This window comes from Podarcis filfolensis (genome assembly GCF_964270895.1).
Source record: "Podarcis filfolensis genome assembly, chromosome: 3".
In the NCBI taxonomy this organism is placed as follows: domain Eukaryota; kingdom Metazoa; phylum Chordata; class Lepidosauria; order Squamata; family Lacertidae; genus Podarcis; species Podarcis filfolensis.
Genome location: NC_139606.1, coordinates 78,878,473 through 78,904,055, shown reverse-complemented (window position 1 = coordinate 78,904,055; position 25,583 = coordinate 78,878,473). Strand labels below are relative to the sequence as shown.

The 25,583-nt window shown below is 42.0% G+C and overlaps 1 protein-coding gene and 1 long non-coding RNA gene across 2 annotated transcripts in view; one reads left to right on the top strand and one right to left on the bottom strand.

The window, feature by feature from the left end:
* Positions 1-25,583, bottom strand: part of WDR64 (WD repeat domain 64) — a 69,131-nt gene that overhangs the window by 41,388 nt on the left and 2,160 nt on the right. Inside the window, exons 3-9 of the mRNA XM_083604239.1 lie at positions 19,781-19,883; positions 18,473-18,576; positions 12,585-12,614; positions 10,246-10,356; positions 7,419-7,636; positions 6,862-6,996; positions 4,211-4,290 (exon numbers count right to left, since the gene is read on the bottom strand). Coding sequence (XP_083460365.1) covers positions 4,211-4,290; positions 6,862-6,996; positions 7,419-7,636; positions 10,246-10,356; positions 12,585-12,614; positions 18,473-18,576; positions 19,781-19,883 — 781 coding nt within the window. The remainder of the gene's footprint in view (positions 1-4,210; positions 4,291-6,861; positions 6,997-7,418; positions 7,637-10,245; positions 10,357-12,584; positions 12,615-18,472; positions 18,577-19,780; positions 19,884-25,583) is intronic.
* LOC310758307 lies at positions 7,951-18,459 on the top strand. Its single transcript, XR_014545695.1, has 3 exons — positions 7,951-8,064; positions 13,809-13,961; positions 17,712-18,459. It is a non-coding gene; the product is annotated as an uncharacterized lncRNA (long non-coding RNA).

Below are 25,583 nucleotides of genomic sequence, written 5' to 3'. Positions count from 1 at the left end.
GCCCAGGTAGACAAAATTGTCTACCACCTCAAGAGTGTCGTCACCCATGCTGCTGTGTGGAGTGCTGGCAATATCATGAGCCAAGATGTTGGTCTTCATCAGGCTGATGGTGAGGCCAAACTCCAAGCAGGCTTGGGCAAAGTGGTTGATGAGTCTCTGTAGAGCTTCCTCAGAGTGTGCTGTGAAGGCTGCGTCATCTGCAAACAACATCTTTTGGATGAGAACCCACTGCACATTTGTCTTGGCGTGGAGACATGCCAGATGGAACAGACCCCTGTCGCTTCTTGAATGGACGCACATACCATCTTCAGTCAAACTGAAGGCATATCAGAGCAATAGAGAGAATATCCCAAAGAGACCCACTGAAATTAGGGTTAAGGTAAAGGGACCCCTGACCATTAGGTCCAGTCGTGGCCGACTCTGGGGTTGCGGCGCTCATCTCGCTTTATTGGCCGAGGGAGCCGGCGTACAGCTTCCGGGTCATGTGGCTAGGATCCATTAATTTCAGTGGGCCTTCTCTGAGTAAAACTTAGTTGACTACCACCCTGTGACACTGGAGTCTCTATTCATCATGTTTCATGCAGATCTGGTATCCTTCTCCCATGCATATGATTCCTTTGAACTTAACAAGAGCCAGTGTGGTGTAGTGGTTAAGAGCAGTTGACTTGTATTCTGGGGAACCGGGTTCGCGTCTCCGCTCCTCCACATGCAGCAGCTGGGTGACCTTGGGCCAGTCACACTTCTTTGATGCCTCCCAGCCCCACTCACCTCACAGAGTGTTCGTTGTGGGGGAAGAAGGGGAAGGAGAATGTTAGCCGCTTTGAGACTCCTTCGGGTAATGATGAAGTGGGATACCAAATCCAAACTCCTCTTCTTCCTCCCATCCTTTTTAGGGGGAGCAACTGCTACCCTGATAGTGACTGTAGAGGTTTTAAGGAACCATGCTCTGTTCCTGACACCTTATCACAGTGTCAGCCTGTTCTGACTAGGACTGATTGATCCTCTGTTGAAAAAAACAGGCACATCTAGAAAGGAGGTAACCAAAGAATGTATAAATTGCTCAAACTAATACTTTGTGACTAGCTATTTTAGACAGGGGTGGCTGGTTTACTGAAATGTTTTAGTAACACAATTTTAAAATGATTTATTTAGCACCTGGATAGGCTCTGGCTTCAGCATGTTTGCTGTTAGCCTTTACGGCAAAGGGCTGTGCTTCATTTCCCAGCCATGTGTTTGGGAAGCCAATTACAATACATGTACTTGAAAAACTGCTGTCAGTCTTTACAGATGCACACCTTGCATTTTAAAGAAAAAATCAAGAAGGTCTAGCATAATACTAGTTTTTCCAAACCATTCATCTTCTACTTTTCCATTACTGTCCCTAGCGTAAGGAAGCAGCCACCATGTTTTGAAGAATAACCTGAGAAATGCTTATACCAGGCTTTCTCAACTTGGTGCCCTCCAGAGGTTTTTTTGGACTCCAACTCCCATCAGCCCCAGCTAGCATGGCCAATAGTCAGAGATGATGGTGGCTGTAGTTCAAAGCATGGGGAAGGCACAAAGTTAGAAAGGTTGTTTTGTATCACTGTTATGTCTCTGTGACTAGGCATAAGACTGCACTCAACTTTCAATGAAACTTCTTTGAGTTCCAAGAATAAAGCTCTGTTATTTCTTATGCATCTTTCATCTCAAATGTCAGCCCAGCAGGCAGGCAGGAGGGATGCTTTTTTGGTGGTGTTGATGATGACACATGGAAGCAGCTGTCCCTCAAACAGAGAACAGTGTGACGATCAGGTGTGGGTAGGTGTGAATGGAAAAAATCATAAGCAATTACATAGTTCCCTGTATTTGTCAAAAAACAGCATGTGCTATAGAACTGGCTCAGAGAAAGTGTTAGGCAGACTTTGGGCTGTGTAACAATGTATAAAAAGGATTTGAAGGCAGCTAGACATCTGCAGCATTCATTAAATTTATGACTTCTAAGAATTATGTTGACATGAATGATGAGCAATAAAAGAATACACTCTCTGTTCAACCTTCTTCCAATACTTCTGAGCAAAATGATGAAAAGACAGTTTTATCAGCAAAGGTATACTGAGTTATAACTCAGTTTTTCAAATGATTTAAAACAACATTATTCCACTGACAGGCAAGACTTGACAGCACTTTATTAGAACTGTACGGCAACAGCCATGGACAGCCTAGCAATTAATACTAAGTATAAATTGCTTTTAGTCCCAAGTATTAGTATTTAGGAGCAGCTGACTCATTTCTTAAATAAGTTCTTGTTTTAGTTGCATGATCAATGCATTCAGCAAATGTTTGTGTAATTCAGTAAAAAATATTGCTAGGATGTCAATTTTTATTTTACAGGGAATAAGATGTTGAATATTTCAGCCACACTCTCTCTGCTAATCAATAAGAGGATATCGGTAACCTAACTATATTTATCATCAGACATTTTTATTTTTCTCTGCTGATTGAGTTTCATAGAGTAGTGCTATAGCTGGACCCAAATGTGCTGTTTTAGACATACTGCATTGGCCTGAATATAAGCCTCTCTTTCCCCCCCAAATTCCGACCATGAAAAGTTAAAGTGCGGCTTATATTTGCAACCTTACAGTACGCAGCCAGGAGCAAACAATGCCCTGCACATAGTCCTCGATCCTCTCCCCCAAGACCAGGAAGGGAGACAGCGAAGAAGGGGAAAGGCCACTGGCAATGCAGCGTGGCTATGCCCCCCCCCCACCGTTATGCAGCCAGGAGCAGAAAGGAATGGAGTGGTTTATATTCGGATATGTTTTCTTCTTTCTCCACCCCCCCCCCCAATTTTAAAGGTGAGGCTTATATTCGGGTGCGGCTTATATTCAGGCCAATATGGTATTTATCGTCAATTATTCCACATGCTCACTGCTGTTCAACACTGCTGATCTGAACAACTGGAGGCTCATTGTGATGCTGAATACTAACCAAGCAAAGCCTAGGTGTTCCATCTGCAATTTGAGATGATTATTTCACTTTCTCTATAACAAACCTACATCCCAGGCATGAAACATGGCAGACAACTAGGAGAAACACCAACAGTCTGATATGATACTATATAGGAAGACTATGTCTACCGTCTGCTTCTCCCTCACATTAGAATATGGCAGGATTGCCTTGATGCTGCTACTTCATCCAGAGACTTTCAGCTGATGTAAATTGCAGCTGGTACATTGTTGTCAGGATGGAGCACAGGAAGACAGGAAGTAGCCTTATACAGTGGTGCCTCGCAAGACGAAATTAATCCGTTCCGCGAGTCTCTTCGTCTTGCGGTTTTTTTGTCTTGCGAAGCATGGCTATTAACGGCTTAGCAGCTTAGCGGCTTTAAGAAAAAGGAAACAAACTCGCAAGAACTCGCAAGACGTTTCGTCTTGTGAAGCAAGCCCATAGGGAAAATCGTCTAGCGAAGCGACGCAAAAACCGAAAAACCATTTCGTCTTGTGCGTTTTTCGTTTTGCGAGGCATTCGTCTTGCGGGGCACCACTGTACCGAGTGAGGCATTGGTCAGGCAGCGTGAGAACAGGCCTTTTCTGTGGTGGCTCCGCACTTGTGGAATGCTCTCCCCAAGGAGGCTCACCAAGCGCCTTTGAGAGCCAGTGTGGTGTAGTGGTTAAGAGCGGTAGACTCGTAATCTGGGGAACCGGGTTCGCGTCTCCGCTCCTCCACATGCAGCTGCTGGGTGACCTTGGGCCAGTCACACTTCTTTGAAGTCTCTTAGCCCCACTCACCTCACAGAGTGTTTGTTGTGGGGGAGGAAGGGAAAGGAGAATGTTAGCCGCTTTGAGACTCCTTCGGGTAGTGATAAAGCGGGATATCAAATCCAAACTCCTCTTCTATCTTTAGGAGCCAGGCAAAAACATTCTTCTTCTCCCAGGTCTTTGGCTGCTTAAGCAATCTGTGGCCTTTTAACCTGTGGGAGGTATTGTTTTTGTTTGTTGTTATAGTATGCATTTTTGTGTTTTTATGTTGTGAAACACCCTGTGATCTTTGGATGAGGGCATTATAGAAATAAATAAAATAATAATAATAATAATAATAATAATAATAATAATAATAATAATTTATGTTTTGTAGACAGCAGCAACAACATTGCAATTATTTAGCAACTGAGAAATTTTGGAAACGATCACCAAGACTTATTTAGTAGATCGAAGGCATTTTTACCTACCCCCAGTAACAACAATATTGGCTTTTCCACAGTATGTGAAAGCGTTAACTCCCCTTGGTACTGAGAACTCCCTAACAGGTCTGCAATGACAAGAAAACATTTGATTAAATAAGGCTATAAAGTCTTACGCAAGGGTGGTAGCCTGTTCTCTCTTCCAAAATGGAAGGAGTAATGAGTAACATTAGCCAAAGTAGTATATAATTGTCCAGTTTTTTGTTCCCAAAACATCACCAAGGAGCCCTTGGTAGCCCAGGATCAGATCCTTACTCCAGGTTCTGCCTGGTGAGTCCTCAACTCCTCAGGGAAGAAAGGACCCACCCCCCCATCACAAAGTCCCTTCAGTAATATAAATTGTATATTCCGTCTGCTATCCCTGGGCTCACCACCAAGGCTGGAAGCTCAGACATCCTTCCACACCTAACCCTTTCTCACAGTTCTTTCTCTTATGGCTCTCACTCTGTCTCCTTGTTTTATCTCTATAACCCCATATAAATAAGTATTCTGCTCTGCTGGGGCAGAGGCTCTGTCCTTCTTTGCTCCTTAATTTCTCCTTCGTTCAATAATAAGAAGAAGGGCGACAGCTCAGTGGTACAATCCCCAGCACCTCCAGGTAGGGCTGGGAAAGAAGCCTGCCTACAACCCTGGAGAGCCATGGCCAATTAGGGCTTACAGTACCGAGTTAGATCAACCAATGGCTTTGTCATGGTCCGGTTTACGGGCGGTCGAAGTCCCGGCTGAAGATGTTGGGACTGGGGGCAAGACGGTGGGGTGGGAGCAGCAACAGGAGCTAGGAAGCCAGGAGTCAGGAAGCCAAGGGTCCGAGGGTCAGGAAGCAAGGAGTCAAGAAGCCAAACACAGCAAGGCAGGAAGCGTGTTGCTGTGGCAAAGAGCCAAAGGGAAATGCTGACCTTATATCCCTTCCCGGCTCTTGCCACCAGGTGCTGTGAGTTACCAATCGGCTTCACCTGTGCAGCTGCGCCTTACCTCTTCAGAACAAACTTAGGAAAGCCCCAGTTCTGCAAAGCCCTCCCAGTCACAGTGCCTGGCTCCTGCATGCACTCCTGACAGGCTTGTCTTGGTATTAGGCAACTTCCTATAGCCCTATGTAGCGGGAGCAAACCCTTTTTTGTATTTGACTCTACATTGGCTAACACCCCAGAGGACAGGATCACACTTCAAAACGACCTTGACAGATTAGAGAACTGGGCCAAAACAAACAAGATGAATTTTAACAGGGAGAAATGTAAAGTATTGCACTTGGGCAAAAAAAATGAGAGGCACAAATACAAGATGGGTGACACCTGGCTTGAGAGCACTACATGTGAAAAGGATCTAGGAGTCTTGGTTGACCACAAACTTGACATGAGCCAACAGTGTGACGCGGCAGCTAAAAAAGCCAATGCAATTCTGGGCTGCATCAATAGGAGTATAGCATCTAGATCAAGGGAAGTAATAGTGCCACTGTATTCTGCTCTGGTCAGACCTCACCTGGAGTACTGTGTCCAGTTCTGGGCACCACAGTTCAAGAAGGACACTGACAAACTGGAACGTGTCCAGAGGAGGGCAACCAAAATGGTCAAAGGCCTGGAAACAATGCCTTATGAGGAACGGCTAAGGGAGCTGGGCATGTTTAGCCTGGAGAAGAGGAGGTTAAGGGGTGATATGATAGCCATGTTCAAGTATATAAAAGGATGTCACATAGAGGAGGGAGAAAGGTTGTTTTCTGCTGCTCCAGAGAAGCGGACACGGAGCAATGGTTCCAAACTACAAGAAAGAAGACTCCACCTAAACATTAGGAAGAACTTCCTGACAGTAAGAGCTGTTCGACAGTGGAATTTGCTGCCAAGGAGTGTGGTGGAGTCTCCTTCTTTGGAGGTCTTTAAGCAGAGGCTTGACAACCATATGTCAGGAGTGCTCTGATGGTGTTTCCTGCTTGGCAGGGGGTTAGACTCGATGGCCCTTGTGGTCTCTTCCAACTCTATGATTCTATGATTGTGTGTGTGTGTATAAACTTTATAATGTTATGGTATTCATTGTGTGTTTGAATGATATTTGGGGGCGGGGGATGATAGTTAATGCTGATGTTTGCTTTTTTCTGAGAATTACCTATTTCTTTATACTTTATAGCATGTACTATATCTTCTTTAGCATTATAAAAAGACAAAAATCTTCAAATGACTGTTGAGATTGTAAACATGAAATTTCATTTAAAAATTAAAAAATTGTCCAGTAGCACCTTGGAGACCAACTAAGTTTGTTCTGGGTATAAGCTTTTGTGAAGTGTGCATGCACACGAAAACTTATACCCAGAACAAACTTAGTTGGTCTCTAAAGTGCTACTGGACATTTTTAAATTTTTAAAATTTATTTCGACTGCATCAGACCAACACGGCTACCTACCTGAATGAAATTTCATGTCACTTCTAAGGTGTACAAGAAAGAAACCAATATTTCAGACCAACAGTGCGTCCTAATTTGCAAGATAGTTGTATGAAAGATCACTTTGGTAGGCTTTAGATAACTAATTTTGATTTCATTAAAAAAACCCCACATCTCATATAACTCACAATTCCTTTAAAGTTTTCAATCTGACTTAACCCATACGTGTGACTATCTGTATGAAAATAATATATAGTACAATAAGGACTTACGTGTTGTCTTCAAGTCTTCTCAGGTCATCCAAAACCAAAGAATGAACACTGTCCAAAGAGCAGGATCCAAAACAATTCAAGGCCGGAAAGTATTTGACTTTCACAACCCAGTCCTCATGTAGCTTGCGTCTAATGCTGGGGGTGATAAAACAAAATACTAATTCAAATATCTACATATATAAGAAACTGAGCTCAAATGGAATATAAATTATAATCTCTATACCAAGTAAATAATTTGAAATGGGATTCTTAATGGTTTGCTCTAACCGTATCCTACTGATGTCAAGGAAAACCTGGCCCAGGTATTCCCAAACTCAGCCCTCCAGCTGTTTTGGGACTACAACTCCCATCATCCCTAGCTAACAGGACCAGTGGTCAGGGATGATGGGAACTGTCGTCCCAAAACAGCTGGAGGGCCGAATTTGGGGATGCCTGCTCTATACAATATTTATGTTCTCTTTGTGTCAAGACGTGTGGAAACTTCCCATCATGGGCTCTATTTAAAAACAATAACTTTCAGTCTCAATAATGAGAATTGTCAAAGTATCTGGACTTACCTTTTGAATTTCCTAGAATCGATAACCATAATTTGTGCTTTCTTTTTAGCTTTAGATTGCTTTAGGCCGAAGTCATCGCTGGTCATGGTATACATATTTACATATCCCCCGTCATCCCCCAGTAAGATGTCATCCTTCACTAGTAGTTCTGCTGGTCGCTGAACAGCACAAACACAAATAACGCAATGTTCCACGGGCTTGATGATAAAACAATTGTCCTATGAAATAAAGCAGATTGTCGATTAGATGTTTTGGCATTTATTCTATTAATCCATCAATAAGTATTCTTGCCTTAAAGATGCTATTCAGAAAATTATGTGAGAAGATAGTTCGAAAGTCCTGGCTGCAACCTGTGAGATATATATCCTAGCTTGTCAAATATGCCTAAGTAGTACACAAACCTTTTCAAACAGGTTCAATTTCTGCCATGCTGCCAAAAGCAACTGACATTCCTTAATTAACTCTTCATAGTTGTTTTTGCAGCATTCCTGAAGGTCTTGTGTTACGTAATTCTATAAGTAATGCATTTCCAGTATCTACTCCTATAATTTCTGTTTTTGCTTTATTTGTTTATATGCAGCCACACTTCCACATTCGTTTCTCTGGTGCTGTTGAAGACTGCATAGGATTTGCTAGAGTTAACATGGTATCATCTGCGTAGAGCTTTATTTTTTGCTCAATGGCTCAATGGCTCAATGGCAGAAACAAATAATAAAGGGGACGGAGGATGTGCTTGCCTTGTCCCTTGAAATAAATATACTTGATAATATGCCATTCACAAAAACGTCTGCTTTACTTTTTTTTATATAAGATTTTTATTAAGATTTTTACATTACAAAAAATAAAAACAAACAGAAAAAGAAAAAAAAATCTTTCCATCACATTATTTTTCATTTACTTGTTTCTTGGACCTCCTCATACCTCTCTTTTTTGTATTGCAATTCAATTTATTAGCTCAGCAATTTGTTTCCCTCTTTATTCTACCCAAATCTTTATTCTTAAATTGTTGTGTTCTTAATATTTTGCTTTTATAAACCCATTTTTTTCATATTCTTTTAACCCATTACAGCTAGAAACCTCTTAATTTTAATCCAACATTATTCTAAATTTCATTAATTTTACAATATCTCTGTAGATACTCTTTAAATTTCTTCCAATCTTTTCCCACTGACTCTTCCCCCTGGTCTCGTATCCTGCCGGTCATTTCCGCCAGTTCCATATAGTCCATCACCTTCATCTGCCATTCTTCCAAAGTGGGTAAATCTTGTGTCTTCCAATATTTTGCAATAAGTATTCTTGCTGCTGTTGTGGCATACATAAAGAAAGTTCTATCCTTCTTTAACACCGATTGATCAACTATGCCCAGAAGAAAGGCCTCTGGTTTCTTCAAGAAGGTATATTTAAATACTTTTTTCAATTCATAAAAACGTCTGCTGTACAATCAGTATAATAATAATAATAATAATAATAATAATAATAATAATAATAATAATAATAATTTTTTTTTTAAAAAAAAATTATTTATATCCCGCCCTCCCCTGCCGAAGCCGGGCTCAGAGTGGCTAACATCAAATGTATAACACATTAACATAAAATCAGACAATCAATTAAAATACATCCTCAAATCAGATCAGGATCAGAATAAAATCCAATCAGATGGCAACCCGCAGATTAGGGTTGGGGACCTTAAATGTTCACCAGGCCCAACTGTTTATGCTGAACTTATATGGGCCTGTGAGAAAAATTGGGAGGCCACTTTCATGCAAGTTCTTATGAAAGGGGAGAGGGAGTCAGACTGAACCCCGACCAAAGGCCTGGCAAAACAGCTCCGTCTTGCAGGCCCTGCGGAAAGATGTCAAGTCCCGCAGGGCCCTAGTCTCTTGTGACAGAGCGTTCCACCAGATTGGAGCCACAGCCGAAAAAGCCCTGGCTCTGGTTGAGGCCAGCCTAACCTCTCTGTGGCCTGGGACCTTCAGGATGTTTTTATTTGAAGACTATAAGTTCCTCTGTGGGACATACCAGGAGAGTAGTTTGTACAAGTAGTTTGTACCCCTGAGTTATACTTATGCCATAAAGAAACAGGTTTAATATTGACCCCCCCCACTAAATAACCTGAGAACTGTAGTTCTATAAGGGGGACACTAGGGACCTGTCAGGAGAATTCTCAGCAATATCAACAAACTATGATTTCCAGAATGCTTTGGGAGAAACTATGACAACTATCCTGATAAAATAATTTGTGTGTGTGTGTGAGAGAGAGAGAGAGAGAGAGAGAGAGAGAGTGAGTGAGTGAGAGAGTGTGTTAAGTGAAGTGCTGTAGCACAGTGGTAGAGCAGACGCTTTGGGTACCTGTCTGTGACCAACAGAAGTTGTGACCAACAGAAGCTGGGCCATTTAAAACAGTGAAATGGTAAGGAAGAATTATCCTCACCCCCAGTGCTGTAGTCCCAATCTAGTCCCCTGCTGCTACTTTTAACAATAACACCCTCCCCAAAGTTACCAGACTGTCCAATCACAGATTTCCCATGTCAAGTCTATTTTTGTCCTAATTGGACAGAGAAGCTACAGCTCTCTTGCCCAGGCTTATATCCCTTCATGATCTGATAGGATATTTGCTGCATGTAGGAACTGAATCCAGTCTCCAGTCTCTATACAGCTGCTTACTAGCTATAATGCTTCAGTATGAGATATGCTAACAAGAATGCAGAGTAGTTCAGTTAAACTGTAGCACAATACCAAAAAAACATTCTTTGGATTTTTGTTTTGTCCCCCTACCCCCAAAACGCATATGCACATACACACACACTTGCATGACTCAGTGTCTTACCATGGCAGTGCCCTGTGTTTTATAATCCCAGATGATGATGGTTCTTTCCGTCACAGCAACAACACGCTTGAGCTGACTCAGGTAATCACATCCAGTGATCCAGGAGGTGTCCTGATTAAAGAGAAATGTTGGCAGAATCAACCTCTTTGCTAGTTTGCAAAGAAATAACCTTTAATTGATGTCTGAAAGTCTCCTTAGGAGTGATTTACAGAAAGAAGAAGAATTCAAGGAATATTTATAGTCAAAGTATCTACTACAGCTGTAAAAGTTGAGTTTGCCAGAATTTGGTGATAACGTCGTGTTTATGGAATTACAAATTTTATGCCAGTGGAATAAAGATGTGGAAGTACTTTAATAATTTATAATATAACTTTCATAATTGATTACATGTGCATCCTAGCTTTTCAATATCCCTAAAATCAAGCTGAAATTGAAACGTTGACTGTTTCAGACATTTTGTAGTCGCTTGCATCCGATTATGATGGAAACCCTTTAACATTTCTGCGCTTCAACAGAGCTATAAATTAATTTCATATCGTGTGTTGGGTGCTACACAAAGATATATTGCCCTATGCTCTGCTATTTGTATAGAGCAATTTGAAACACTAATGTATTCTAAATTAAATTTAAGAGGCTATAGCTGTCAAAATTATTGCAGAACCTCAAGTTCTGTTTACAGCCTGTGATGATTATGAACCAGATCTAACCATGTTAAAAGAGAATCAGTTCCAATGGCAGAATTATATAATTTGTGTCCAAATGAGTGCAGCAAGGAACCGGCAGGCCTGCTATGGGAAAAATGTTTATAATAAGGACATAGTTCAAGTAATATGATCACCTGGGGAATGCAGTCAGAAGAGAAAATTATGCTGCCCCATAATCAAGAGCAGGGAAGAGAAGTTATCCTAATGAATCGATTTATTACTCACTGCTGTACCAGCAGCAGCTGTTGGACATTAAATACAATAATCTCTAACTAGCAAGCTCAACTCTCTTCAAACAACCTGGCAGCAGTTAGTCCCCAGATAAATGATACACCTAATCTGAAGGAACTTCTCTCTGTCTTCAGACGCCTATTAACTCCAAATGGGATTAGCAGCACAGCATCAAAAGTTTGTGGTAGTTTAGATGGGTTTTCTGAACCAAAATGGCAAAAAGGTGTTCCAAAAGGGAATGTGCAGTGCATTCTTCATTGTAGCAATGGGGAAAATCTATACGGTGAATGAATGGATGATGTGAAGGTGGACTCCCTTTGTAGTAGCGGGAATAGCCCTGACACAATATGGCAACTACATTACCTGTATACTTATGTGTACATTTCAGTTAAGTTTGGTTTCTCAGCATTTTGGTAACAAAAAAGAAACACAGCTGCATAACTCATACTGTTTAAAATGAGATAACTTTGTTTGTATGTGTGTAAATGCACAGATCTGTATCTCTGCCCCCACCCCCCCATATACAAAAGTAGAGAGTCTTTCATCATTGGTACCATGATTTTTAATAAATAACTACTTGGTAGTCTTTGAACAAGTCACTTGCATGTTTACTCAGAATTGTTCAGCGGACTTACTCCCAAGGAAGTATATGTAACATTGCAGCCACACTTTCCTAAACTGCAGGAAGTTGTTGTCAGAATACAATCAAGTTTTCAAGAAATGTGGTCAGTGCTTTGTCCAAGCTTTTTTTTTGTAAATTAAAGATGGATGAGTAATTACCAAAGTAATCTTATTGCCACTATTTACGACTCAAAAAATAGGTTTGATTTCATGAATTACATCATAATAATATATAATATAATAATTTATTATTTATACCCCGCCCATCTGGCTGGGTTTCCCTAGACACTCTGGGCGGTTTCCAACAGAACACTAAAATACAATAACCTATTAAACATTAAAAGCTTCCCTAAACAGGGCTGCCTTCAGATGTCTTCTCAAAGTTTGGTAGTTATTTTTCTCTTTGACATCTGCTGGGAGGGCGTTCCACAGGGCGGGTGCCACTCTGCCTGGTTCCCTGTAACTTGGCTTCTTGTAGCGAGGGAACTGCCAGAAGGCCCTCGGCACTGGACCTCAGTGTCCGGGCAGAACAATGGGGGTGGAGACGCTCCTTCAAGCTTTTTAATCAGCTTTTTAATGCATCTTTTGACCTCAATATGTAAGATAATCATGCCATAGATAGTATTTTCATACTCGAATAGGAAATAATGAAGCTATCAAACCCCGCGTAGTTCACAATGCAAAATTATATGGGAGCTTCAAATACAAACATGTACAGGTCCTTGTTTCACTTCACTGATGTCTAATTCGTAATTGAATTTTTGAGAAAAAGAGTCAACTTACGGGAATGCTTGTGCTTGTCAGGATCCTCATCTGGAAAATCAAGGAAAAAATCATAGAAGTAAGTGAGATGTAGTTGCAAGAAAAATAATACTATTTAAACTCAGGTTGGTGGCAACCAGGTAAACATTTCAAGAACCAGGTAAGGAAGTGTGAGATGCAGTCACAGTTCCCTCTGATCCGCTCTCAGAAAACATGTGTGGCTAGAGCATGTTTGCGACAAAATCAAAACCACGCAGAGCACACACAGACATTGTTTTAGTAAACTCACAGTGCTTCCTTGGGTTCAAAATGAGGTGCCCATATCCAAAAATGAGGCGGTTGCCATGGGCGGCATTAAAAGAGGTGGCAGGATTCTATACCAGTGAGGATTGTCACCAAAAGCACTGCTTATATGTATATGAGCTTGACTTTTGTCTTGCCTTTCCTTCAATTTGATACAGACAGGATATTAAAAATAACTGAACATGGATCTAACTTACTGGCTCATTTTTAGAAATCTGCACTGGAAGATGGCTGCAAATTTTCTATTAACTGGTTTCCAAAAAACCTTCCCAATAGCAAAGTTGTTGATCATAAAATTGGCTGGTGTACTTGAAAGTATCAAAGACATTGGTTTGCATTCCCTGTGTATTGTTTGTGACAAACATCCCTGAAGCATATTCAAATATTTGCAGTATGTCAAAGGCTTTGAACTGAACTGTTGCTCATGAAAACACATCAGACCATCGAGATAATTTTTTAAAATGGAAGAGCTTGGTTTTTTGTTTTTTATTAAAAAAATGGACTTATTGATGATTGCCTACAAAAGGCAATTTAAGCAGAAAAAGAGAAATGTTGAGACACATTAACGGTTATTTTGAATGTTATTCTGTTTTGTGCAAGAAAAAAATATTGCTCTTAGAGGTACTACAGAGATTAAAGGCAGTCCTAATATGGGGATTTTTCTGAATCTTGCTGAAAACAGGAAATTTAAAGATCATTTTTTTAATCATAAAAAGTGGACGGTAAACTCTTTATCTCATTAAAAAACGATTTTCTCAAATTATTTGGGGGGGGTAAATGTTCATGGTGAGATAATTTCTAGAATAAAAAGGCAAAGCATTTTTCACTGTTATTTCATTGTACTCCAGATGTTTGTTGTCATGAGCAAATGTGTCAAATGATCAGCTATGTCCACATTGATGCTGGAAACATTTTGATCAAGGAACTTCTTTACATCCGCAGGTGTGGCAGTGGAGGTGTCTTACCCCAGTAATGGACTGGATGAGAGCCAGCAAACTGATGTTCCATCCTGATAAGACTGTCAGTGGGTAGTTCCCTAGGCTGGATGGGAGTTTGCCTACTCTTGATGAGGTTACACTCCCTCTGAAGAAGCAGGTATGTAGCTTCTAAATCCTCTGCTGTTGCTTGAGGCTCAGGTGGCCTTAGTGGCGCACAGTGCCCTCCATCAGCTTCAGCTGGTGGTCCAGCTGCGCTCCTATTTGGACAGGGATAACCTAACGTCTGTTGCCTATGCTCTAGTAAGCTCTGTGTTAGATTACTGCAACACATTATATGTGGGACTGCCTCTGAAGATGGTTCAGAAACTTCAGCTGGTGCAGAATTCAGGGGCCAGGTTGCTCACTAGGTCAAAACGGGTTGAGCATATAACACCAAACTTGGCCTGATTGCAATGGCTGCCAATCAGTTTCCAGGACCAATTCAAAGTGCTGTTTTTTACCTATACAGTGGTGCCTCGCAAGACGAAATTAATTCGTTCCGCAAGTTTTTTCTTCTTGCGAGTTTTTCGTCTTGCGAAGCATGGTTTCCCATAGGAATGCATTGAAAATCAATTAATGCGTTCCTATGGAGACCGCGGCTGGCGGTGCGGAGAAGGGCTTTTCTCCCCACCGCAAGCCTTCAGGACAGGTATGGGAACAGAGGGGAAGGCGCGCAGCGCTTCTCCTCTGTTCCCGGGGCTTGCGGTGGGAGGAGGGTTTTTCCTCCCCACCGCCAACATTCAGAACAGCATTCTGAATGTTGGCGGTGGGAAGGAAAACCCTCCTCCCACCGCAAGTCTTCAGGACAGCCATCCAAAGGCTGGTGCGGGGAGAAGGTCTCTCCGCCCCACCGCCAGCCTTCAGAGGAGCCTTCCGAAGGCTGGCGGTGGGAGGAGGTCTCTCCGCTCCACCGCCAGCCTTAGGAGCAGCCTTCCAAAGGCTGCCGGTGGGGCGGAGAGACCTCCTCCCGCCGCCAGCCTTTGGAGCAGCCTTCCAAAGGCTGGCGGCGGGAGGAGGTCTCTCCGCCCCACCGCCAGCCTTCGGAGGAGGTCCGAGGACAGTGGGGAAGACGCGCTGCGCTTCCCCGCTGTCCTGGAGATTTCCCTATGGGCTTTCGTCTTGCGAAGGAAGCCCATAGGGAAATTCGTTTTGCGAAGCGCCTCCAAAACGGAAAACCCTTTCGTCTAGCGGGTTTTTCGTCTTGTGAGGCGTTCGTCTTGCGGGGCACCACTGTAAAGCCTTAAACAGCTCAGGACCATGATACCTCAAGGACTGCCTCTCTACAACCAGGCCTTTGGTTGATTAAACAATATATGGCTTTTTAAATGTGTTTGTGGGATGGGGATTGTTGGTTTGTTGTTGTTGTTATGTATACAGGGTAGCCCAAAAGTAGGCATACTAATACTAATAAATACTAATACTAATACTAATAAATAAATAAATAAATGGATTATTTTTCTTTACTGATATTGTGAATGGTGAGAGCTTGAGTCAAAAACAAAGAAAGTGGATTTTAAAGCAGTATACCGACTTTTGGGCCACCCTGTACTGTATTTTCATTTTGTAGTTTTATGTTGTAAACTTTCCTGCGGTCTTTGGATGAAAAGCGGCATCCAAATTTAATAAATAATGTTAAGGGACTTTTCACACAAGTGCCTCTTGTTTCAACTGGGTTTAAACTGCAAAGAGAAACCTCCCATTTGTCAGAATGCTCATTCACAGTCATAGAATCAGAGTTGGAAGGGACCCCGGGGAGCATCTAGTCCAACCTGAATATGCACCTGTCCCATACGGAGATCGAACCTGCAACCTTGGCATTATCAGCACCACGCTCCAACCAACTGAGCTATCAGTCAAGTGGTTTATTCTCATGTGTGATTATATCCTTAATAACCTGCCAAAGATGTAGGCACACTCATACCCTATTCCCATTTTCACAACAGCAGGGACTGTTATATTAATGTGACTCAAAATTTCCATGCAGAGCTTTCAAAAAGTAAGGTAATATTTTTTTGAGCTTTGGAAATGAAATGGAAGTACTGATGTCAATGTGACATCAGTGGAAAATCTTAGGTAGCAGCTGGGAGCTCTCTGAGGGGGATTATTTTTTAGAGCAGTTCTTCGTAGAACTGTGAAAGACATATAATGTACAGGGATACTGAATAGGTTTTCTCCCACATTCCTTCAGTAGTTCCCAAATGTCTCAGCCTTGCTTTAGTGTTTAATCACCTGCAAGGATCTTTCATTATCTTGTACATGCCTATGATGCGTAGTATTGTGTCCTAATTAAATTGAAACCCTGGGTGTGCTTTGCTGCATTACTGCATAGTCACGACATTTCATAGGCTACTTGCACAAGAGCTACAGAAGTATAAAGGTAATAAACAGCACATAGCCTCATATTTGTGCCTTCTGCCAGGGTAGTTTACTGCTGCATTTAAACAAAGGATGTTGCATCCTTGGGAGATTTATTAGCATAGCTTTTCTTCCCCCTCTTCCAACATCTCACTTAAACGGGTTACAAAAAAAGAAAGAAAAAAGGATGAAATACAAGTGGTAACTGCCAACGTTTTATGGAATTGATTATTTTGAGACAACATCTTCCAAGACAACAATTCCCATTTACACCACAAAGCACTCATAACCCACCTACTTTCAGCAGCCAGAAACACCATAACCAGACACTAGAGAGACCTGTCAGGAGTAAGCATGGACCAATGGTACCAAATAGTATGGGAAACAGCCCTACTAGAAAAATTAACTAATAAACTGAAACTGACACGGGGACAAACAGAAGAAGACGCCTTTAACCCAGTATGGCTCCCCTTTATCACCAGAGCCCAACAAGACAATGACAATAATCCACCAACAGCATACAAATTAATATGGCTGATCCAAAACACCCACCCACCCCACTCACACACGAAAACAAAGATCACCATAGCCAATCACAAACAAACAACCACGTCCTAGGCCAACCCCAACCTCTCTCACCACCAAGTGAACAGCAGAGAACTGGCACAAACAACGCTGACACCAAACCCTACATACATTAAGCAAAATAGAAACATCACCACCCGACCCCACCCATCTTCCCCCCGTCCACCCCTTTTCTTCCTAATGTCTCAACAAATGAAACTGATTTGTAAAAATGTTACATGGAAAAAATATGAGAGACATTACACATACTTCCGTAAAACAAGAAAATATTTAATAAAATTTGAGACATGGGTTTTCACCAGCTTACCAATATGTACATGACCTCCACACACAAATTATGCGTGGTCATACTGATTCCCATGTTTGTACACTCCTGTACTCTAATATTCTGTTTTAGGAAAATGGGAAGCTTCCAATGGCAGTTCCCATTGGGAAGGAAGGGAGGCCACCAGTGGGTGGTGCCTAAGCCCATGATGGGCAGATATGGAGCCAACCAATCCTGCTTTTGCCCACATTTCCCTCCCTTCTGCGCTCTGCAAGGGCAAAACTGAGACCCAAAAAGAAGAAGGTGGAGGGCATTGCCACCCATGGACAGGTTATAAACAAAAAGGTAGGCAGGTGGGGACTGATTGAGGGCAGAATGAGGATGGCGGAGCAGTGCCCCATTTGCCCTAATGGACCAGCCTCTGACAGAAGCTGCCTTCTCCCAAGTTGGATAATTGGTCTACCTAGCTCACTACTGCCAGCACTGAATTGCCCCTCCATTTCTGACACAGATGTTTCTTCTAGGTTTACCTGGAGCAGGTAAGGAGCAGGTACGCAGAACTGCCATGTTTTACATTCTTAGCAGTTTCCATCACATGCTTTGAAAAAAAATCTGGTTACATCGTTGTTGTAAATTCCATTAGAGTTTCTTATGTCATCCCAGCAGGTCCCTCCACAAAGATGTGAAGCTGGAGTTGGGTGCCCCTTGTCAAAGCCTTTTCCAAAATGCCCAGCTGCAGGTTTTTACTATTCTCAACAAGGAAGGAAATGGAGGACCCTGCTGTGGAAATGGCTTAACTTGTCAGACTGAACCTGCTCCTGGAGATCCCAGCCATTGACCATCAAGCTTGCTCCTATCGGGATGATCCTGAATTTTTACCTGCATAATTCTCATCTTTGTCACGATAGAGTGTTGGGATGCTGAGAACTGGTTTCTAAGTCATACAATTTTTTGAACAATATGTATTAAATGTCTGTGTATGCTTCTCATTTTTCTGAAAGCCTTTGTCTGAATGAGTGGGAAAGGATGGATGCATTATGTTTTAGAAGGAAGAGAAAGCAAACAATATACCAAGAGCTTCTTTTCCTACTAATGCATCATCCAAACTAAGGTGGCCTGGGCAATAACACATTTTCAGTTTGTGTAATGGCCATTTACTTCAATTAAGCTTCCACAGAACACTTTCTAGTGACCTGTTCTTACTTTGTTTGAATTTGGGCCTAAATAAAATATGAAAATGGTATTAAATGCCTACGTATTTCAGGAACCTGAAGCCAGATATCTCTTGTATGGCAGACGTTTGCTTGACTATCTCACTCATATATAACCAAAGGGCAGGTGCATTTACAATTGTAATTTGCTGTTCATATTAGAAAGTGCTCTGTACCATAGAGAAAACAAATCTAGTTTACTTCAAAAATTACCTGGCTGGAGAAAACGGACAGCATCCCTTTTTGTGATGCTACTACTAAAAAATCCAGCTGTGGTACTTTCACTATGCACTTTATTACATCACGTCTCTTGACTCCTGCCAAAGACAAAATATATTCTAAAATCTGAACAACAAAACTTCTAGGAATTAGGTAATGCACACAATTAGTAACAAGGCGAGATACACATCTATATGGAATTTTCCTTAACAGACATGTCTTTGCAGAGGAATTTCCCCTAATATAATTCATTTTAGAAATTTGTAGTTTTCACTAAATATATGCATTTTAGTACATGTTAATTGCTGGATAACTACACTGCAAAATCGTATGTAATTGTTTTGGAAAGTGCAAATTAGGGAGATCCACCTTTAAACGTGAACAAATAGAATTTCTCCCCCATCCCTACTTGTAAAGAAATGGTACAGTCCAGAGGCAAATATACCAACTCAGTGAGAACTAAACTGATTTTTTAAAAAAATGTTTTTATAAACTTTTATGCCAACTTGTTTTTAATGCTTTATTTTAAGTAGATAATTTCTATTGTTCTTCGTGACCTGCTTAGGGCCTTTCTGTTGAGTAAGTGGTATATACCGGTAAATGTTGTAAAATAAATAAAATAAAATAAAAGTAATGGCTAAAAACCAGTGAGGGCATTTACAATAGAATTACAAGCAGTTTTTGTCAAGAGCAGTTCATACGTGAGTACAAATGAACAGATGGTTGCAGCAGAGCCATAGAATGCATTAAAAATGTACAACATGGCATCTTTGGAGGCTTATGGAAACATACTTTTATAAATATAAAAAAGCATCATGCTCTGATTTTGAACTTCTGCTATATTAACAATATGATCATATAGGGAGTTTCTTGGGTGCGACTTTGGTGATGCCAATGGAGGGGTTTGCTAGTTGTCTTTTGGCTGGAGAAAAATGCAACTCAGAGTTACAACAGAAATGCTGTGATTTTAAAAAAAGAAAATCAACGAACTGTTTGGGAAATCTACTTTAATTACATAAGGGTCTAACAGGAACCCTATAATAGCAGGCACAGTTCAATCCTGGGCAGGTCTATTCAGACATAAACATTTCTGAGTGCATGGAGCTTTCTCTCCAGCAAGTGTGTATAGATTTGCAACCAGAAGCTGTTCACTGAATGGGTGGAGCCACTACTCTGTCTTCCCGGCGGGTGGGCTAATGTTGCTTACTGGGAGAGGAGGAGGGGCAATATATTGTTCTGCCCACATCTGATGACACATTATGCAGAAGTTCAATAAGGGGAGAGAACATTAAAAGATCCTACCTGCTTTTGAAATCCGCTGCTTTTTGGATACCAGGAAAACCATATTTTCTTCATCAAGCTGGGCAGCGAGAGCATCACCCTCCAGTATATAATATCCAAAGATCTAAAACAAGCCAAACAAAATGCAGCACCACATAAGAAGAACCTAAACTGCATGGAGAAATGATGGCATATATTTAAAACTCTACATATATTTAAAAGTCAGTAGTAGTCAGATGGATGGTGACAGCAGTCACGAAATTAAAAGACGCCTGCTTCTTGGGAGAAAAGCAATGACAAAGCTAGACAGCATCTTAAAAAGCAAAGACATCACCTTGCCGACAAAGGTCCGTATAGTTAAAGCTATGGTTTCACCATTAGTGATGTATGGAAGTGAGAGCTGGACCATAAAGAAGGCTGATCGCCAAAGAATTGTTGCTTTTGAATTATGGTGCTGGAGGAGACTCTTGAGAGTCCCATGGACTGCAAGAAGATCAAACCTCTCCATTCTTAAGGAAATCAGCCCTGAATGCTCACTGGAAGGACAGATCGTGAAGCTGAGGCTCCAATACTTTGGCCACCTCATGAGAAGAGAAGACTCCCTGGAAAAGACCCTGATGTTGGGAAAGATTGAGGGCACAAGGAGAAGGGGATGACAGAGGACGAGATGGTTGGACAGTGTTCTCGAAGCTACCAGCATGAGTTTGACCAAACTGCGGGAGGCAGTGGAAGACAGGAGTGCCTGGCGTGCTCTGGTCCATGGGGTCACAAAGAGTCGGACACGACTAAACAACTAAACAACAAGTAGTCAGATGATGGCTAGAACACAGGTGGCGGAAGTCCCACTATGAAGATGACTAGAGCACATAATTGTGCCTATTTCACTGCTTCCTCGAGAACATGGCCAGCAGAGATCATCAGGGTGGTCCGTTGCTGTTGACATCCATATCAGTGGTTGGCACCCAGGACACCTTAGAAACCATCCAAGAGTTGCTTGCTAGGCATTTTGAGGATGAAGTCATCGATCTCTGTAGCTAGCTAGATGCCATGACTGATGCATTCTCAAACAAGAATTCCAATGCTCCATCAAGCCATGTTTTATGCAATCAGTTTCAAGTTTTGCAGCCTAATGACATTGACAGAGTGCCTGTGAGTATGTGCCCAATGACGTTACCTTTGGATCCTTGTCTTTCATGGCTGATTCATGCTAGTTGGGTGGGGAGGAGGGGGCCAGCTCTGTCACTGGAGGCACATGTGGCTAGATGTGCCTTTTGCCACCTTTGGTTGGTAAGAAAACTACAGCCAATCCTGGATCAAGATAGCTCAACCACAGCTGTCCGGCCTCACAGTTGGATTACTGCACTCTGCTCTATGTGCCGCTGCCTTTGGGGTTGGTTTGGAGGCTGCAGCTGATACAGAACGTCACAGCTAGGTTGCTTGTGGGGCAAACTATTAACAGCATGTAGCACCTTGCTTGTGGGATTTGCAATGGCACTCAGTCTGCTACTGGGCCAAGTTCTATACAGTTCAGGACCAGGTTACTTGAGACAGAAGGGTATTTAAATATATATATATATATATATGCTGCTTTTGCCACAATTATATTTATCTCTATGTATGTGTGTGTCCTCACAACTGCTGCACTCCAATAGAGAATGTGATAGACTGAAAGATCAACTCTGGGTTTTTCCACAGCTAACACTACAGACATCTTTATTCTCAAATGCATCACTTCTAAAAGCTGTTAATGCAAGATAGAAAAGTGTAAACATTGGAACCCAAGGGGTTATGCAGACATAAAGCATACATACTTTCAAAATTAGAGGAATCTTGAATTCAAATTCTATTTTCCAAAACAAGGCTTGAGGGCATAGAAGGGCAACTGTCCAGTCACCACTGCCACACAGCACATATTGTTCAGGATGAAGTGTCAGGAAGTTGACCATTTTCCTGGTGATGAATGGACCAATAATTGAGGCACAGGAGGGCAAGAGGCAAGGGCTTATGAAGAGCTGGCCAAAGAAGAATATTACAAAGAAAAAAATCTTTATGCAATCAAGGGGCAATTTTAGCTAACTGAACAATTAGATAGAACCCAGAAGGATATGCTGAGCTGGTTTCTCATGCAATGCTAAGTCAAACCATGGCTTAGTGTGAATGTGTGAGAGTTCAAGTCTGGAGTTCAAGCGTCTTCAAAGTTTATGATACCTTTGGTAAGGGCTGTTCTCCAACTGAGCGCTCGCAGGCCAGTGATTCCTAGTTGTCGGTGTTTATGCTACATTTTTCTTAGATCTGCCTTGGGAGGGTCTTTAAGCCTCTTTTGTTGACCACCAGCATTATGTTTTCCATTTTTAAATTCAGAATAGAGTAGTTGCTTTGGAAGACAATAATCAGGCACCCAAACAACATGACCAGTCCAACAAAGTTGATGCTGAAGAATCATTGCTTTGACACTGGTGATCTTTGCTTCTTCTAGTACACTGGCAATTAGTTTGCCTGTCTTTCCAAGTGATATGTAATTTTTTTTCCGGAGACTGCTGTCTCCTCTTTGGGAACCTACATATTTCTCTAGACTGTTTCATACTGTGTTCATGGTTGGTAGAAACAACAAGCAAGATGATGGGGGGTGGGGAGAAAAGCTATGTTCCTTTTGTCCAGGAGAAAGCCTTCAGGAGGACTCCAAAATTAGGTTCCAGGCATGACTGAAATGAAAATCAGACTCAGCACACAAAATATGGGATGGCTCATTACAGAAAGAAGTCATTTCAAAAGCTTTCTAGTCAGTGTATAGGTCTGCCTTTGATTTACAGACACAGGGAAAACAGAAACATGATTTCAGTCCCTTGTGGAAAATGGCCATTGTCTTCAAAAGCAAATTTAGCTGTGGTTTCAACAGATAAACTTTGAGCATTTCTCAGCTATGTAACCAAATCCTAAGGGCCTTTTGGCATACCAGCCAAAGTGCCTTATCTTTTAATGATGCTTAACCTCCATGGCTGATGGGGTATTAGATATCGTTTGATTTTCTTGTAATTCTGTATCGAGTTTTCTACCATAATTTTGATCCATTGTTGCACAAGTGGAAGAAGGCAAGTTCACCCGAGATGTTTTTAGCAGGCTCTGAAAAGAGCACAGTGAAGGTGGCTGCCTGATCTCAAAAGACAGGGAGTTGCAAAGGGTGGGTACTGCCACACTGAAATATCAGGTTCTTACAAATGAGGATCAGGTATGATGTGTCATCTGTAACAGAGCCAGTTCCTCAGACTGAAGCAGTCAAGTGGGCATATATGGGGAAAGGTGATCTTGCAAGTAAACTGGTCCCTGTAGCGAATTCCTCGCGGCGCTTTCAGCAGAAACGCTCAGAGTCCCAGGTTTCTTTTCAGTGCAGTCTTTTTAATGTGAGCTATATACAAGTATTTACAAAAACAGTCCATACAGAGTACCTGCTCCTTAAGGCAAACGAATACTCTCCACCACAGCACCACCACACCACAGCACAACCACCACAACCACTGTTGAGCAGGCTTTCCTTTTTAAAACAGGTGATAGCCAATCACATTGATCACACTCCTGCTGAGTCACTCTGACCCAGCACTTCACAGAGTATTGCATCAGCCTGTTGAAGCCTGCAGACTTACTCAGTATCCTGCGAATCCCAACAGTCCCAAACTGTTAAGGGCTTTATATATGAATAGTAACACCTTGAACTTGACCCAGTAGTAAACTGGCAACTGGTTCAGGTCCCTGAGCAGAGGTGTGAAAGGCTAACAAGGTTTGATTCCTTTCAGCAATCTTGCTGCAGCATTCTGCACTAACCGAAGTCCCACATGCAGTTCATTGCAGTAACCAATGCACAAACTGTGTGAATATGTGAAACAACTCATAGGTCCAGGTCAGTAAGAACTTATTGCCAAGGATTGTTGTGATGACAGATATAGAATCTGTCTGCACAGTACATCTAATCCATGATATAGCAATATCAATAAGGTACAGAATGAGGAATCCGCAACACTTCCCTCTTAGCATCCTTTCTTGGGCAAACCCCTCATATCCACACCCCGTGGAGAAAGAGATCAGATCTCGCCTTCCCCTTTCTTGCAGGCTCCAGCTTCTCATTCCCTCCCCCTTTTTTTCTTACTGCTAGCAAAGGTTTACATGAAGAACGAAGCAAAGCGCTCTTTTAAATTCCTCTCCAACCCTAGAGAAGACAAGAAGGATTTATAGGCAAAAGAATGATTTAAATGCAGCTTTCAAAAGGTTAATGGTGTAATACATGGACCACTTAGCTACGGTCTACTGATCTAGTTGGTGAAAAAGGCACTGTAATCAGAAGCACATTCATCTGAAGAGAACTTTATGGACCCCAAATTGCCTCTGGAGCCAATCACATTCCACCTTATGGAGAGCAGCCTATCAAGTGCTTCTGTAGCTGCTTGTGAGCTTCATTGCCCTAGCCGCATAATACTTTAAACATGAAAATCAGAGGTAGCCGATGAAAGAACTCCAGGGTACAAGTTCTACTTTTTGCAGGAAAAAGCCGTGGTTTAGGAGCACCACTTGTAGAGTTCATTTTTATTTAAGGTTTATGAATATTTATAAGCAGTGCTTTGCTTTAAAAATGAGGTACCAGTGCTCATATATTGACAACAGAATTGTGGACGCCAGCACAAAATGGCTGACATGGACAGCAAAATGAAAAAAGGTGATTGTACTCTACTGTATACAACAAGCAAGTACTGTATGCCCAGATCAAGGGTAGTCATAGTACTACTCTATTCTGCCTTGGTCAGACTACATCTGGAATACTGTGTCCAATACTGGGCACCACAATTTAAGAAGGATGTTGACAAGCTGGAACGTGTGCAGAGGAGGGCAACCAAGATGATCAAGGGTCTGGAAACGAAGCCTTATGAGGAGCGCTTGAAGGAGCTGAGTATGTTTAGTGTGGAAAAGAGGAGACTGAGAGGAGATATGATAGCCATCTCCAAATATCTTAAAGGCTGCCACATGGAAGAGGGAGCATGCTTGTTTTCTCCTGCTCTGGAGGGTAGGACTCGAACCAATGGCTTCAAGTCACAAGAAAGGAGATTTGACTAATCATTTGGAAAAACTTTCTGACAGTAAGAGCCATTCGGCAGTGGAACAGACTCCCACGAGAGGTGGTGGACTCTCCTTCCTTGGAGGTTTTTGAACGGAGGTTGGATGGCCATCTGTCATGGATGCTTTAGCTGAGATTCCTGCATTGCAGGGGGTTGGACTAGATGACCCTTGGGTCCCTTCCAACTCTAAGATTCTATGATTCTACAAGAGCAAAGGCGGAGCAGTGCCGAAGATACACTGCTGGGAGTTGTGGTTTGAGACACATGTATCCCATAACCTGGAGCCTGTGTGCTAATTATATAGCATGGCTGAACTGGTAATATTCTCACTTGTTGTTCGTAACATCATCCCCCTTCGCACTCAGAAAAGCCTCACCAAAAACCACAGGCTACTTTCCAGTGATTACTATTCCGTGAGCTGAAGCAGCATAAAGTTAGTCAGCAGCCAGAAAATGAATGGTGTGAATTATAAGAATTGCCTTTATCAGCTAAATTCATGCGCTTCCCTGGAACATCATTTAAGCAGAAATTGTCAAGAGTTCACTTTCCTGATGAAGTGCTTTTCATGGTCACAAAGCCCACTTCAGTCTCCTTATAAAAGGCAACTCCTCCGATTATTTAGGAGCTAACTATGCATTGTTTCAGTCACAGAGGAGATGATCTACTGTGGGTGCAACGTTGAACAGACTGCAAGCCCTTCAATCATTCGCTTGAGCTGCTATCCT